This window comes from Petromyzon marinus, chromosome 27 (assembly GCF_048934315.1).
Source record: "Petromyzon marinus isolate PM22_M1 ecotype Great Lakes invasive population chromosome 27, UKy_Petmar_22M1.pri1.0, whole genome shotgun sequence".
NCBI classification, from domain to species: domain Eukaryota; kingdom Metazoa; phylum Chordata; class Hyperoartia; order Petromyzontiformes; family Petromyzontidae; genus Petromyzon; species Petromyzon marinus.
The window spans coordinates 4,089,871-4,106,790 of NC_133693.1; the positions used below are offsets into that span (position 1 = coordinate 4,089,871).

General features: G+C 47.5%; 1 protein-coding gene across 2 annotated transcripts; it reads left to right on the forward strand.

Annotated features, from left to right (window-relative positions):
* Positions 1-831: 831 nt before the first annotated feature.
* On the forward strand, positions 832-16,282 carry LOC116946487 (extracellular signal-regulated kinase 2-like). 2 transcript variants are annotated; one of them, XM_032961418.2, is made up of 14 exons: positions 832-1,678; positions 3,971-4,069; positions 4,203-4,232; positions 4,336-4,426; positions 4,626-4,756; positions 5,215-5,378; positions 6,072-6,211; positions 6,314-6,368; positions 6,589-6,723; positions 8,733-8,838; positions 9,790-10,369; positions 11,142-11,275; positions 11,896-12,060; positions 14,673-16,282. In XM_032961418.2, the coding sequence occupies exons 1-14, from the start codon at positions 1,613-1,615 to the stop codon at positions 14,859-14,861; spliced, it is 2,085 nt and encodes a 694-aa protein (XP_032817309.1). In that variant the 5' UTR covers positions 832-1,612; the 3' UTR covers positions 14,862-16,282. The 2 variants fall into 2 exon arrangements, with proteins under 2 accessions (XP_032817309.1, XP_032817310.1); XM_032961419.2 differs by having other exon boundaries at positions 14,679-16,282.
* The last annotated feature ends 638 nt before the right edge of the window (positions 16,283-16,920 follow it).

The following is a 16,920-nucleotide window of genomic DNA, read 5'->3' on the forward strand; positions in this document are numbered from 1 at the left end:
TTATTGTAGTGCGTATTTAATGTGGCGCTGCACTCTAATGTGACGTCACATTTCTCACCCCCCCCCCGTCGTCACACATCGTCACAAATGTCTGACCTCCCCCCCCCCAGGTTCGTGACGTCATGTATGGACGGCCCCTAAGACGTAATGGCCAAATAAGACTTTCCAATAATACCTTTGGCGTGGCCATGTGTGAGTTGACACTCGGGCTATGAAATCGCTCGCAACTACTAGAAAGGCAACGAAGATGCAAAAAAAAGAAAATCTTCTCTGCTTGTACCCGATTAGTGCGGCCACCAAACCAAATTGCAGGATAAATTTGTCCGACGTGCTGTCGCAGTTTTCCCCACTTCCAGCCGTGAGCATGCAGCGGTGGTCGGGGGGGATAGAGCGGGGGGGCTTGGTTAGGCGGGGGGCCATGGTAAGATAACAGTTTTAGTTTCATTCGTATATGTTTAAGTGATTTATTTACCCTTCCTACATTTTGCACTCCTATCGTGTTTTTGTATCGTGTATTTGTTGTTGTAACGTTGCTGAACAACCCCCTACAGGATATCTGTGGAAATAAAGAGCTTTATAGCTCATCGGATTCCTCCAGTATAAATACATTTTATCCTGATTCTGACGACAGGGCGTGGCTATCACTTCAATGGGCGGGGCTACCAACGCCATGGGCGGGGCTACCAATGGAGTGGGCGGGGCTGTCAAGGTAGTGGGCGGGGCTACTAATGACGCGGGCGGGCGGGGCTATAGTTTGAAACCCCCACCCTACCCCACCCCTTACTCTACAACCGCCCCGCGCGCTCCCATTGGCTTAGGCCGTCTCCCAGGGCGACGCGGTGTAAACACACGCCGCCCCGCCCCCCCCCACAATGCCGCGCGCCGCCCTTGCGTCTGCCTCGCTCTCCTCCACCTCGGCTTATAATAGCAAATGGACTTTCTTAATTGGGCGATGAATTAAAACAAAAAATCGGTCGCGTCGCTCCGATTTTCCAGTTTACTTGCGCTTCGCCCCGTGACGCCCCGAGGCACCGACTACTGCTAACCGCGGCGAACGCAAGCCAGGGAGGAGGAGGAGGGGGGGGGGCTGAAGTCGTTGAGGCGAGTTGGCCTGGGAAGGCGAGTTGGCCTTCGCTTCCGTGTCGCCTGCTCTACCTACCACCCTCTTGCGTTAGCCACAATAGCCCCGAGTAATTACGCGAGCCGCATTAATCACTCAAGCTGCATTGCGTTCATCGGCTGCATTGCCGTCATCTACACGAACGGCGTCGGTTACATTACATCAGTTGCGTTCGCTTGCATCGATAGCATCACGTACAGCATCGCCTACGTTAAAGTAGCTAGGTTCATGTCGCTCTATCAACGTTACCTTCATTACTGAAAGGTAACGGCACCGATAGCACAGCTGTATAGAGTATCGCGTAACCTGACGGGGATACCTGACGAACGTAACGAGTGCTGTAACATGTAATCTGACGGGTAATGCGAACAGTAATCTCAACAGGTAACCCGACAATCGCGGTGCCTGTAGGGCTCCTGGTGGTGCTCGTCTCTAAGGGGGGTGGTAAGTGCTGTTAGTCGCACCGCTTGACAACGGCATCCCGATTCAACCATGAACACCGACATCGACTCGCACATCCTTCTGAAGTACGACATCAAGAAGCGGCTCGGCAAAGGGGTGAGTACGGGAATTGGGGTTGGCAGACAAGGGGGCTTGGGGAGCCCAAGGAACCAGCAGTGGCTGCCTTCTTTCGCGTGGTCGGTGGGGCAAGTTGATGAGCGACGTTTCTGTGTTCACGTGGGGGTCGGGTTGGGGTGTGAGTGAGCGAGCCAGTTGGGACGGCTCCAGGAGTAAGCACATGGTGACTATTGTGAAACGCTGCCAGTGAATGGTCAAAGCGAGCAGTGGTGTGTTTTGCTCTGCGGTCATCGGGTTTGAGATTCGTGACCCGCACACGGCACTTGTGGCCTATTCTTAAATTTGTGTAGGAGGCAGACGCATCTGCCGTGGCTTTGACTAGACCAAGATCGAGGCCCAAAGGTGGCAGGCAGGGACTAGGAGTGAGGATCACAGGATGGTGTCCAGGGAACCAGAGGCTAGGACCGGAGCCAAGAGTGGAGACAGTGGACCGTGGACTTGCGAGTGATAACCTGGAACTAAGAATGGGATCTGAGATCAGTGCTGGAGATGTCCTACCTCAAAGACAGGGACTGAGAAAGGTTCAGGAACTGGGAGCAATATACCAGGAACTGGAACCATTTTACACGCTTTTATTTAACTCACTCTGTCTGTTGTTGTATCAAATCTTGTAACTCAATTTTAACCCACTTCCAAATGTGGTATCGACTGCAAACTTAGTATACTTATGTCTTACTGATGACAATATTATATTCTATCATAAAATTTATATTTTTAAACAATCTTTTTACACTCTTTCTATTAACTCACTCCGTCTGTTGTATCCTCAAATCTTGTGCAATTTTAACCCACTTCCCAATGTGGTATCGACGGCAAGCTTGGTATACTTATGTCATACTGATGACAATACTATATTATATCATAAAAAATGTTAAACGATCTTTTTTTATATGTTATGTGTCGGCTTGGGTCTGTAAATCACCACGGTCCCTTACGTTATGGCAAGCTTCGAGGTCACTTCCTGGAGTCGTGGAGTTTTGCCATTGCTTTACCGGTACATTTCATTAAAGCGTGTTTAAAAAAAAGTTTTTTAAAATATTATTTATTATGTTCAATCAAGCACATTGTTTATATTTTATACCAACCCACGACAGTGGCGGTCCAAGAATTTAAGATGTACATTTTGAACAATTGAATGTGGGTATAAATTAGTGTACCCACAAAGATGCGTTTTATTTGAGTACAATGGCAACCAATTTGGACTATATTTTTGTTATAGTGTGTCCAGCTTTGTTGATAAAGGGAGAAATGCCCATACGGTGGCGTCGAACGTATTCTGATTAATTTACTTTTTCATATTAGTGGGATTGGTAATGGTTACTCGTAAAGTCACGAGTCATTCCGCAAGACGTTTTCTGAAGCCACAATACTGTATATATATAAAACTAGCTTATTTGCCCGTTCTAGGACGAAAGCTGTAATATTTACGAATAAATTTAGCAGTATCTTGTGGAAATTTAATGGCAGTGAATTTGCACAAAAGTATGTCATCAAACACTGCACTTCACTGTAGCTCTGTATTAATGGCAGTGATTCTTGCACAAAACAACGTCATAAAACACCTCATTTCACTGTAGCACTGTATATAACTGACTTTCAATTTGTTCAAATTCACAGCTCTAATACTTTATTCTCTTCTGTTTTCGGTCGCTGGGGTTGAAATAAATTTGAAATCGATACAATATCTGGAAAATCACCGAGAAATGTCTATTTTACCATCATGTAGAAACATAAATTAGACTTACCTTTTGTCTCAAGTGCTGAAGAAATAAAAAACACCAAATCCACTTTGTTGCTGCATATAATTATTTATTAGATTCACTTTCAATAAAGACACGTCAAACTTAAAGCGAATTTGCTAAAATAAAAATTCTGCGTGAGTGTAAAAATCCACCTGCTCATGAATATTCATGATGGGGGGGGGTGCGGCATGTGGAGTGACGTCACGCGCGTTACACACAAACAGACATTCTTGGCTCATTATAGTAGTAATTACCTTCATAATTACACCTCTCATGCATTTTTGGGATGATATTTACGGTTTTTTTTTACCGAGGTTGACTCATTTGTGGAACTGCCCATTAGTTATAAGGTACCCCACCCAAAACAGTTGGGAGGTTTCTCACGCGTGGCAGGAGTTTGCCTTCTTTGAATGACGATAATCGGCGCCAACTTGAGGACTAATGGTAGTTTATGTATATGTATGTTAAACTTCTTTCGCATTGTATGTAGCCAACTGGTAATCGGAGGTGCGGTTTGTGATGCATGCAGGCCTATGGGATCGTGTGGAAAGGGGTGGATCGAAAGAATGGCGATGTGGTCGCAATCAAAAAAATATTTGATGCCTTCAGAAACCAAACAGACGCCCAGGTATGTGCCAAAGGAAATTGCAAAACTCAGTCTCGACATGACATCAAGCTGTGATTCAATGGAAAAAGCCCTAAACAGATGACGTTTGTGATAACCAATGTTTAAATTGTTTCGTATATTTTTCTTTTAACAGAGGACATTCAGAGAAATAATTTTCCTCCAGGTATGTTAACAGCGTACCATTTTCATTTCAGACATTTTGCAAAACAACAATTTTGTCTGGATTTTTAGGCCCAATTATAAAATATTTCTGTTTATTTCGACAGGAATTTGGCGATCACCCCAACATCATTAACCTGCGCAATGTGCTTCGTGCTGATAATGACAAAGACATCTACCTGGTGTTTGACTTTATGGGTGAGTGGTCAAATGTACAACGCACACATTTTAAATAAAAATTAGGTCATTTTATTGACTACTACGTAGGTTTTCAAAGTTGTCCTGCATAGTTGTGACATGCCGAACAACATGCAGTGCAGCCCAAAAACGCATCAGAGAGCTAACCCGGCGAACGGTTGCAATGTGTAACATCTAACACGCACTGTGTGTGGCACAGACACGGACCTCCACGCGGTGATTCGAAAGGGTAACATTCTGAAGGACGTGCACAAAGCCTACATCACGTACCAGCTGCTGAAGGCCACCAAGTACATCCACTCGGGCAACGTCATCCATCGCGACCAGAAGGCAGGCCCTCTCTTGCCACTTGTCGGGGCTCCGCTAGCCGACAAGAATAACAAGCGTGGTTAGGAATAGTAGAGTGATTCTTGATTTAAAATGATAATGAATACAATAATAATAGTTTACAGTTGTTTGTCAAGCCACACTGTGTTGGGCATTGAGGTTTGTTTCACCTGGTTAGTGCGGGTTTGTGAAATGATGAGGGTGGGCAAGAGATGAAGGACCGGTTCAGATGCACTCACTTATCATGTTAGCCATTCTGCCCAAAGATTTGCCCCCCCCCACCCCAAACATTCATTATACAACGTAATTTACCACGATCTTAAACAACTCAACGACTCGTTAAGACTTTGCCACATGATAGGCATTCCCAGATTAAGTTCAGCAGCTGCAGCCTCTGCATTGCGTTATGGCGCGGAGACTGACTATTAAAAAACGCGTGCGCTTGGTGTGCGCGTGCGCAGCCGTCGAACGTATTGCTGGACGGCGAGTGCTTTGTGAAGCTCTGCGACTTTGGGCTGGCGCGCTCGCTGAAGCAGATCCGCGACGAGCCAGGCGACCCGGCGCTCACCGAGTACGTGGCCACACGCTGGTACCGCGCGCCCGAGATCCTGCTGGCGTCGCCCAGGCGAGTTGGTGCTGCTACTCCCCGTTCCCTTCGTCGTCAGGTCTTGTATTAATATCAGGCGGGGGTGAAACCGGAATCACGTGTGGTTGCGGATATACATGGATATCCGGTTGAGTGATGGGTCCAGGAGTGCGATTTTCTCTTTAATTTGCTGTGCACCCCTGTACGTGCATGTGTTGCGTTGAGCGGAGAGGTGGTGCAGCACTTTACGAACCCAGTGACGTGTGTTCGATTTCCGGCCACTAATACAATCCGGTCACAGACCTACTTCAAATTAGTACCTGGGGAGAAAATCCTGGAGAGTAAAAATAGTGAGCGTGGCTCCACCCACACCATCCACCTGGATTGCTGTGGCAGCCTTAATACTTGCTGACTAACAGCACTTTTTTATTTTAGCTTCTTAAAGGCTATATGGGGGATCTTTCTGGTGTTCCACTGGTTTGTGAACTGCTCTAGGAACCCATCAACCTGGCCTCATTTCCCATACAATTATAATATCAGTGTCAAGAAATATCTGAACAAGTCGTGTATCTCTGCTCTATTGACTACTTGAAATGAGTACTTGGTGTGGTGCGTTAACGTCAGCACCAAAGAGATGAAGGCATTGACTGTGTCGGTCTTAGACGACACTCGCGAACAGAATTTGCGCCAAACGGTCTACCACTAGGCTGACCGGGGTATCTTTGTGTGTAGGTACACCAAAGGAGTGGACATGTGGAGTGTCGGCTGCATTGTTGGTGAAATGCTGCTGGGGAAAGCCATCTTCCCAGGCACCTCCACCCTCAACCAGATCGAAAGAATCATGAGCGTCATCCCACAGCCAAGCAAGGAGGGTGAGGGCACGCACACTGTCTGCTGCAGACAGAGCAAACTGCTACACACACATATAGGGTCATCATTTAATATTTAAACAACATGTTGATCATGTGTTGCAGATGTTCTGGCCATCAAATCAGAATATGGTGGGTCTGTGCTGGAAAAGATGGGGAGGTAAGGTTTTATTTTTCTTACTGCGTATGTATTGCCTTTCACATACAAAAAATAAAACCTGTCTGTGCCAAGATAGTTTTGGCATTTCATTGAAATTTTCGCTCACTTGTCCTGTGGGCTGCACACGACACCCTCCAATTTACGTGTACGGACCCGAAAAGGGCAGAAGTGAAATGTTGCACGAGCGGCATTCCTTGACGTGTGTGCGCGGTGCGAGCAGGCAGCGGCAGTCGCTGGAGTCTCTGCTCCCTAATGCGCCCCCCAACGCCCTCGACCTACTCAAGCGCCTGTTGGTCTTCAACCCCGAGAAGCGCCTCACGGCCGAGGAGGCTCTGGGCCACCCCTACGTAGCCCAGTGAGTCCCCTTGTCCGTTGGAGGCCAAATAAGGTTTTGGGTTCGAGTGATTTACCCTACAATTTTGGACACAATTGTCCTGCAATTGCTTGCCTATGCCACTGTTGGAGGAAAGGCCTCCACTTGAGGCAGCTCTGTAGAGATCCTGTGGGGGTTATTTGGCCTACTCTTCCATACTGGCCTGATATCTTGGAAGAGGTGGGAGTACCCATGTACTTTACCCCACCATACGTCACCCGCTTATTGACCAATTGTGGTGCTGTCACCATTTATACTGCTGGGTGGATCGAACTGGGAGGGATTGAGAAACTTGCTCCATTGTTTCAACCACCTTGCCAGGTGATTGAGCTGGCGACCTCTGGAATGTAACTATGAATTACCCATGACAGTGAAATGGAATGCGTGTAATTCAAAATTAATTCTTGCTTACGATGCCCAGGAGTAAGACCAGAGCGCTGGGTGTAACGATTTTCCTACCTCATGATTCAATGAATTGTCACGCTTCACGGTTGCAATTTAATTAAACAAATCTATTATTTGTTTTATGCTGTCGTGAATGTAGAAGCCTCTAGTGGCCAATGGGTTCATGCGAACCCATTATAATACATACGAATAAAATAACTTGATCCTTATATACGTGATTTGATGAACGCAAAGCGGGGTAGGTGAGGTGGGAGGAGATATGGTGGAATGAGATATGAGGACAGTGCATGTGACTAGAGAAAAAAGATCTGAGTAACCGAGCCCATGCAATCATGAGGCTTGTGCTCAGAAGGACCAAAATTGTGAATTTCATAATCATTACATATTGATGACGCAGCATTGCACCAATACTGTTCATCAACACATTCTCGCGCACAGATCTGGGGCTCGCCCTTCAACCAGAGCTGGCCAAAAGCAGGAGATACTTGTTTGTCCGGTTTTCATATGTACTTTTCATTACAAGATTTAAACAATCATAACCCCTGTTAAACATGAAAGGGGTTCGAACAAAAATAGCAGTAATTGTCATACTCATACTGGTTGAGAAAAAAAAGGTTTGCTGGCTTCCTTGGGTGCAAGTGTGCATGTGTGATAACGTCATCCACATCCCACAGCAATGACGACGAGCGAGCTCTACAGGTCACCCTTAAATTAATGACGTTCATTTCGCCCAGATGACCGTGTTAGTTGTGTTCAATTTGACACAAAAACACAACGGTGGCTGGCCACCACAAAAAGGCTACCATCTCCCACCAAAGTCAAGTCCTGATCCCCTTCTAGGATCGCATCATCACTATCCTATAATTGTACCCAGATCCAGAAGAACGCTGGCAAACAGTGCCACAACGCGGACGTCCAGAATAAACGCCTCGATTTGAGACTGAAAGAACGCACCTCCTGGCTTTGATATTCCTACAAGACACTAGCTTCCCATCATCTGCATTAAAACATCAACAAGCCGATGCACACATCTTTACAAAGGAAACATTGAAGGCAAGCCACTGTGCGATCGTGGCCATGCAATCCAAACGATAGTAAAACCGCTGTAGCCTGTGCCCCTTAAACAGAGGCGGAAGAGCAAAACAACACGAACGCTGTACTGAAGCCCTCTTGTAGCGGCTTGCAGAGCTCGACATTAACACCTAGCCCGTGAATGGAATAGCCCAACCTTGAGAACAAGACCACTATATTCTTAGTTTTTTCGGTAAAGTCACGTTGAAGAGAAACAACAAAATAACAAAATATATATAAAACAATAAAAAAATTCTCACGACGTTTCGACCATAACTCAAACGGTCATCATCAGGTGTGTTGGTTTGCATGGTTTTCATGCAAACCAATATATATATTTTGTTATTTTGTTGTTTCTCTTCAACGTGACTTTACCGAAAAAACTAAGAATATGAATTACTGCAGTCACGAAAGCTTTAAATCAAAATTTAACAAGACCACTTTTACATGTTCGTCTTAACGGGGTTGTTTCCATTGTCCTGCCGTAATCCATATTGTGTTGGCTGCCACCACAGGTTCCACAACCCGCAAACGGAGCTCGCGGTAGACTATGACGTGGTGCCACCCGTGGACGACGACACACGGCTCTCCGTGGCCGAGTATCGCAACAAACTTTATGAGGTGGGGAGCGTTCGCGAAGTGGCTGCTGGTGAAACGGTGAAAGGGCAGTTGACTGACCATCCTCGTGGCTTGATGAAATTGTCTTTATTCAGGGTCATGAATTCATTAAAAAATATATATAAATTGTGGTGCAAACTTGCATCTGGCTACAGGAGTAATGTGAATAATGATGAGTTGTTTTTTTTCATATCGTGCCCTCCTATACATGCCAGGCCGTCCCAGAGTGCTTGACATGACAACTCAACACATTTGAAAGGGCACCCACAATGGCAGCTGTCCCTTTGGGTACAGGTTGACTCAGCACCTGAGTCAACCTGCAATTGGGAATTTGTCTGCTAGTAGCCGGCGACGATTGCTGCGATGTATAATCCCAATAGAGCAATTCAAATTGAGATTTCAATTTCCTAGAACGATCTGCATACAAGGTATACCAAAATTTCATGATCGATTCTCACACAATTCTATTAAATTGTCGTGTGCCTAAGGATAAATTTAAATGATGAGATGACGCAGTGTAAAATGCCTACTGATGAAGACAGTGATCGAAAGAGTGGAGTTGTTCATGCCTATCATTAAAGCAATGTTTCCAGGTTGGAGATTACATTATCATGAGTGTGAAACGGTGCATTGTATTCATATCAGCAGTCATGTTGTGGTTACAGCACACTGCATGACCAACCTAGCAACCACAGAGTTCGATTCACAGCGATAGCTGAACCGGTCCTAGGCCTTCATCATAAACATCAGCGTTGTGGTGACACAGGCGGCACGGCACGTTGCTGGCCATATCAACCCCCTTTTGTGCTGTGCCGACTTTGATAGGTGCTTGCTAACAGCACTTGCCTTGGCATTCTATATAACTAAGGGGCGTGTGGGCGGGGTTCTTTGTTTTCATGTTCATATGCTGCCAGACCACACGTCAATTCCTCAACACGTTTGCTCTATTTCTAGTTGATCCTGGAGAGGAAGATGGATGTGCGTAAACATCGCAAGGAGAGTGGCCGGAGTGCACATGGCAAGCCGCAGCGTTCCCTCGACAGCGAGTCGGGGGAGTGGGACCCGGCGCAGCGTTCCCAGCCCGCGGCCGGTAAACCTTCTACTGCCTCCCAGCATGCCGCGCACAGGCATCCGACCAACCCTATCGAGGCGTCGGAACCTCACACCAACGCCCAACAGGAGGAGCTCCAACCTGCAGCTTCCCAGCGTGCGCAGGGGCAACCGGCAGCTTCCCAGGATGCACAGAAGCAGCAACACGTTGCTTTCCACGATGCGCAGAAGCAACCGGCAGCTTCCCAGGATGACCAGAAGCAACCGGCAGCTTCCCAGGTTGCTCAGAAGCAGCACCACGTTGCTTTCCATGATGCACAGAAGCAACCGGCAGCTTCCCAGGATGCACAGAAGCAGCATGCGGCCGTGGGTCACCAGGTGTCGTCACGCGGTGCCCCTGGGCTGGGGGTCTCTTGCGGTGTCCCTCTGGCAAGCCCCAAGGGGAAGGCATCAGTGAACCCCATCACCCACGCGGCGGATCAGGGTGAGGCCGCCACCACGTCTTGACTCCCGTCTGCCCCGTTTCGGTGTCAGATATTAATGATACGTGAAGACACTGTGTCGCGTTGAATGGGCCAGAGGTATGCGTTTTTGTGTTTTATGTGTACACGGGATGATCCATTTCTAGATACCACAACAGTTTCTAATGCCCCTCATACCATCTTCTAAACAGGTGACAGAATACCAGGAAGCAGTGGCTCTATTTATTCGAGGAGAGAGTTAAAATGTGCAACAATTGTATTGAAATTGGTCAGAGACATTTTTTTTTGTTTTGTTTTTTACATCACAATTTTTGAGCACAAACCCAAGAGACCAGAAATCCAAGCAGCCAGCAACAAACAGCGCTATTAAATGTGTAGGTTTATTGAATTGCACAAGGTTATTGAGAACTTGGCAAATTAGACGATGTTAGAGAGGGAATTTAAGCAGTGAATTGGAAGAAGCAAAAAAAGAAGTAATTTGATCTGCAGTGTTGTGAATGAGCACAGTGTTGATGAGTCTTCAACATTTGTGGGAGAATCAATGAGTAAAGTTCATGGGAAAAGTATCCATGGTAGCAGTGATAGAAGAGTGATACGGAGGTGACTGATCACCAGTGAGCAGGGGTGGCTTTGAAACAAACGTTGTTTTCTCTACGATTTTTCTCTATTATTTTCACGGGGCATCTGTAAATCGATACTATGGTTGTACGTATAGACACAATTCTTCGCCTGCATCTCACATTTTAAGAAACCATCTTTTCCCCTTTTTTTTAGACGTGGAACACAACGCAGCTCACAAGGTTCCGCAGAACGCCCATCCCATTGGCGAAGAACACGGCAAAGCGAGCCGACCGGCAAATCAGGGACCGGTGGTTCGGCAAACTACAAACCCACAGTCAGCGAATTATGTGAGCGCATCGCAGACACCCGTACTGCAGCACTATCAGCAGCAGCAGAACGCATAACCAACATTATGGCCACACACACAATTCATTTGCCTTTTAACCGAGTCACCCAGAATGCGCCAAAGCTTGTGAGACCTTGACAGATGAGCAGAATTTGAGCCAGCACGGGTGACTGTGATTGCATGACCAGGTGTTATAGGCTCCAGACCGTCATGCATGACCGGGTGTTATAGGCTCCAGACTGTGGGACTGTGTGGTGGACAGCAGAAGGCAGTGTGGCAAAATCAGTTGCACTGTACTTCTATGCTTTCTGCTTTTACCATCCTGTACTGACCAGCGCGAAGCGTAGTCAAATAACTCCCACGACCCCGCACGGCATGGGGAGTAAATGACTCCTAATCTACTATCATTGAATACTTTTATACAACGTACTGTGATCTTTGCTGCACTCTAGCGGCGGGCTCCTTTCTTCATGCTTCTGTAGCGCCCAAGGCCTTTCTTGGCGTTTTTCGCAGAGCCACTGGAATCACCTGCGACTCTCAAGAAATGTGGCTCGAGCGTCTGGCACCTCTCTCACAGAGCGGCGGGGCTGGCGGTCCCATTCCTGTGCGCGTTCTACGCAGGTGGCGCCGCTGGCCGCGAAGGAGGAACGAGAGGCCAAGTCGGCGCCTGCCTGCCGTGAGAAGAGCCTGGCGCAGCAGCACCGTGCCAACGCCGGGAACCGCATGCTGATGCGCGAGGAGGCGCGCGAGCTGGACCTGGGAATGTCGGTCAGCGGCGCGCCCCTTGTGAGTCTCTTCCCTCGCGTGAGGCCGGACGACCCGCGTGCATAATTGCGTGCTCGTGTCTCCATCTCAATCTCTCAATCTGCCCCACATGGAGACGACACTTTAGCCACCCTCACCGCCACTCGCGAGTAAATGTTCATCGTATGATGAACCGATACGTTCATATAGCTCCCCGATGGGTTTTCCGGTCGTACCCCGTGTTGTTCAGCATTGCACATGCTACACTTTTGAAGAACTTAATATTAAACCCGAAAGAAACACAGCTCTACAGCACAAGTTGCTAAAATCCAGGCAGCATTGTAATTTTCAATTCTCAAAGCTGGAATTTAGCCAAATTAAATTAACAATATTTAACGTGATGGGATGTTTGTGCAGTTACTTGTGATTGGGTTGAACACCAACTCACTTGAGAAGCCAGTTTTTGACAGGCGGCTGCCCGAATTAAAAATTCAAACTCAGGATTTCAATGTTGTCCACGAAGTGCGCTATCTGGCCACCTCTGATTGATATTGATTCTTAACATCGCAATACTTGCATTGAATCGTGTGTAGAGAGAGTGCATCATCCCATATTGGAGAAGAGTTCACATAAAATATATCATTTCCATTTAAGTGACCTCTTATCCACACTAGGGGGTATTAATACTCTTCCACACAACCATAGAAATATTCATCGCATGGCAGTCAAAGCAATATTTACATTTTCTGAATAGGTATTTAGTCAACTCAAGTGAGAAACCAGATGTAATCAAAGAAATGTTGGTGCAGTGATTGGCAACCGGTCTGGGACCATGAATTCGCTTATACTCGAGAACCTGGTTTTAACCGGGGGCAGCTTACTCGATTCAAACTCAGGACCTGCGCTTGTAGAATTGCTGGCCGGGTGGAAACGCTGGCCAGGACCACCGCGTGTGGTTTGGGCAAGCGGCCCCGTGTTCTTCTGACACACGCACGTGGAAAGGAGTGCCGACGCACGTTAGAGGGCAGGCGCGGCATGCCATGTGCCACGTCGTAAAAACGTAGTCACTGTCACATTCTCCACCCCTCAACCCTGCCCCAACCGCCCCCACCCCTCCCCATCGCAACCGCACCTGGCCTGCACGGTTTCGCGAGTGTTTTGGTCACATGCTTATTTTTAACACCGGGTGAAACAAGAACGATGCAATAATGCATGACGCGTGGCCCACACCCACCGACAAATATGCGGTGGCATCTTTCCTATGTGGCACGGTAACGCAACTCTGTTACGCAGGCACGCTCAAGGGCATCCCGTGCCTTTGTTCTGTGTAGAAGGTGTATCGGTAAAGATGCGGCCCTGAAATGTCATGTTCACGCCATTGCAGGCGGAAGGCCCCCCCTCCATGAAAAGGAGGTCAAGGGAGCCTCATCTAGAGGGTATTTGGCCTAATCTACCGCACTGAAAGAAGCCAGGGTTCCCACACTTTACCGATTGACTGTGATTGTACCAATTTTTTTTGCTGGGTGGACAGAGGCGTTTGGGGGTTGGGGGGGGGGGCACGGTAGGTTAAGAAACTTGGACCATTGTTTTCACTTCTGCAGTGCGCGAACACCACCGCGGCTCCCTTTCTACATGCGGGGAATTTTAATGCTCGTGCCGTTTCGTAACATTTCACATTTCAGTCTGGTTGTACGTACATGTCACAGCTGCCTTGTCAACCCACTGCTGGATGGTGGCCGCCCCACAACATGTGGGTTGACGGGGTTTTTTTTTGTTACTATTCTTCACCACGCTGGTCAATGCCAGCTTGGTAAAGGTGGGGAGCGTAGAAGTACAGTAAAAATAGATTTTTTGCGGCAGTACCATCTACTGCTCGCCGCCACGTAGTCCCCACAGCAGCCTATAGCAACTGGATTGAGCGTTGTGGCGGCGGTTTCTGGAATCCGTGCAATAAACCGATTGGGAGATATTTCGGAATCGAATTTCTGAGCACACCCTCACCCTCCACGCTGACGCATGCTGATCATCTGATAAAGCCTGCTTCTGGGTGCATCCAAAGGATGGAGGCAAGGTGGTGTAGCCCGCTGCGATGCCGCTGGGGTTGCCACTTGTCTCGGTTTTGGCAGGATCGTCTTCTGTTTCAGGTAGATGCCATCCTGGGAAATCTTCAAGTCTTCCCGGGGCAAAAAAGTCTCGGTATTTTATCAGTTGTGCGATACACCAGTTATATGCACATCTATTTAAGGAAGCCGGGTCAGGTGATGCAATTTCAAATGAAACTTATTAATCTAATTTACAAATTTGGTTGTCAGATTCGTTCTTCATTTTGAGCTGTAGCGATGATAATTGTCGCACTAAACGCTTATGAACATGACAATTCATTTGTTTGGCTGTCGGGTGGTTGAGGCTTTGGAAGACAGATTTTGTCAGATCACTCTGTTGCCTTACCCACAAATGACTTATACTGCATGCAGTTCTCCCTCCTTCCTTCATTGCAAGAATCCTCTTCTGATGATATGTCCTGCTTTTCCACACCTCCAGGTGGTAACAATCCTACGCGCCACTTTCAGACGTTTTGCTGTGATTATCGTTATCTCCCGTGTGCCCACCTGCCGGCTCTCATTCAGACTTTTCTCCCCGACCGCTCGTGGCAGAACCAGCGTGGACAGTCGGCGAGCCGGGACACTCGAGCTGCGGGAACTAGGTTCAGCCGGAAGGTATTCGAAGGAGCCAAGAACGTGGGCGCGGCGGGAGACCCCAAGGCGGCCATGGGAAGCTACTCGCAGTCGTATGGCACCATCAACCAGAGCAGCCTGCAAAGCCTCAAGAACCTCAAAATATGATGGGGGGGGGCGTGCGGGGATTGTTACCACCAAGACGTAGCGGTAGCACAGTGGGTCCCCCCCAACTTGTGGCCAACAAAAAGTGTGGCCTCTATCAGGTGACCAGTGGTCCTGGTTTTCCCCAGGAATCGTCATCTTTTTGCGAGGTAACTGCTGTCCTGTGGAAATTAACAGGTTTTGTCAGCTATGTAATAATACGCCACTCAAGACGCATGTACTCGTTCTCCTATCTGGGATATGTGTTCTTCTTCCTCACATGTTGTCCTCGTGTTTTTTTGTACCTCAGGAGGTAACAAACCCTAGCGAAGAGTGGTCTGTGAAGGGGGAACGAGAGAGGGCTTGTGCGGTCCATCGCAGTGCAGGCTGCAATGTGCATCTACACACCCAGGGATCTCCTCCCCTGCGAGAAGGCTCGCAGCAATAGTTGTGTGTGCGTGTCGATGAAAGGGACATTTTTAACTATCTATATTATATATGCAAACTTTGTACTTTGTGGATTGGTTTACTGTGGTGCCTTATGTTAAGCTCGAATCGTAAACGGCCTTTTTGTAAATATCGCGTCAATGTATGCGCAGCAACGTGCATGTAACCACACGTGTGACCGGCGCGTCCGTGGGGAAGTGGTGATCACTAAAGCATTAATGAGGGAAAGCGGTGAACATTTATCACTCCTCGGAGCGCCAATGCGGCCTCACTAGGATGTGGCAGCTCGCAAGCGTGACGAGCGGCTTTCCCGGCAGTATAGCCACGGCGTTGTAACATGACCACGCGCGCTTGCCCGTGCTTTCGTGCCTTATTCATTCAGCGCAGTGCTTGGCAACGCCGCTATTATTACCACCACCGTGGCTGTCATAGTCACCGCTGTCGCCGTCGTAACCAAATCCACCCAAGCCGGTGTTTATTGCAATGCCATTTTTTTAAAACTCTGCAACAGGTTTCGCTACACATGTAAAGTTTTCTCGACGTGCATCAGATTTATAATGTGTAAATTGGCCCTGTTACATAATCACTGTAACTCGTGCACAATCAAAACATTTCTCTCGTTCCTTTTGAATATGCACAGAGAGGGAGCGAGAGAGAATCTCACTACAGCTGCACTTTGCAACCTAATTATTTAATGGGTGTATGTATAATTGGTAAAACGAAAGTATGTTTTAAAAGGGTGACCATAACAAAAGGCTTTCCTAAATTCCAACGAGCAAGTGTCACGTCTTTTGTAAATAAGTCGTGGCGCTCTTTTTCAGGTTAAAAAGTTTGTGCGTTTTTTTTATTTGAGCGTGAAGTATTTGCCATTATTATTAATGAGATGCTGACATTATGGATGCAAAATTATTTGGGTAAAGATGTGTTTTTTGTTGTTGTCCGTTGTTTACAACCTTCTTGTTCTGCAATAAAAAGCTCACCAGAGTACCTCCGTTAAAGTCACCCTCTGTGCTTCGCTCGAGTGTGCGGTAGTGGGCGGTGCTGTGCAGCTGCTATGTTTTCAGACTCGTAGTCGTACGCGTTCACGTTTAATCCGGCGGATGCGGTCGCAGTGTAATAGTGTGCACGTGTGTATATGTGTACGTTGAACTTCTTTTGCACCGTTCGTAGCCAACCGTGCGAACCGGAGGTGCGGCGGAAGGACGACAAACTAAACAAAAAATAAGTTTTAGAGAAGTTACTTTTCAATACAGATTTTTAAAAAAGTTCATAGCTCCAGTGGCTTCCTAATATTGGAAGAAAGTGTTGCCAGATGTCCACAGCAGCGCATCAGAAAGCAAGCGATGCGGTGACGTCTTTGTGTAATGTTTTGTAATTCGGAGGTTCGCCCGTTCAAATCGATCACCTGGTACTGGAGTTAAAAATTTAGTTTCTTAAATCCCCCTACCCCCCCCTACCTCGTATACACCCAGCGGTGTAACTGGGCAATACCACATTTAGTCGATCGGCAGGTCACGTGTCGTGGGGTACGGTGTTGGTACCCCGTGACCTCTTCCAGAACGCCTCGTCAGCATGGAAGGATAGGCCAAATGCGTTCTGAGAGGGGTGGTCTTTCTGCTCCATCTCGTTGGAGGCC

What these genes read in the sequence shown, in the direction of transcription:
- LOC116946487 (XM_032961418.2), top strand. Translation starts at nt 1,613, where the DNA reads ATGAACACCGACATCGACTCGCACATCCTTCTGAAGTACGACATCAAG. An exon ending in GAGAAATAATTTTCCTCCAG is followed by an intron (nt 4,233 to 4,335) that starts GTATGTTAACAG and finishes TTATTTCGACAG; the next exon opens with GAATTTGGCGATCACCCCAA. An exon ending in GTGCTGGAAAAGATGGGGAG is followed by an intron (nt 6,369 to 6,588) that starts GTAAGGTTTTAT and finishes CGGTGCGAGCAG; the next exon opens with GCAGCGGCAGTCGCTGGAGT.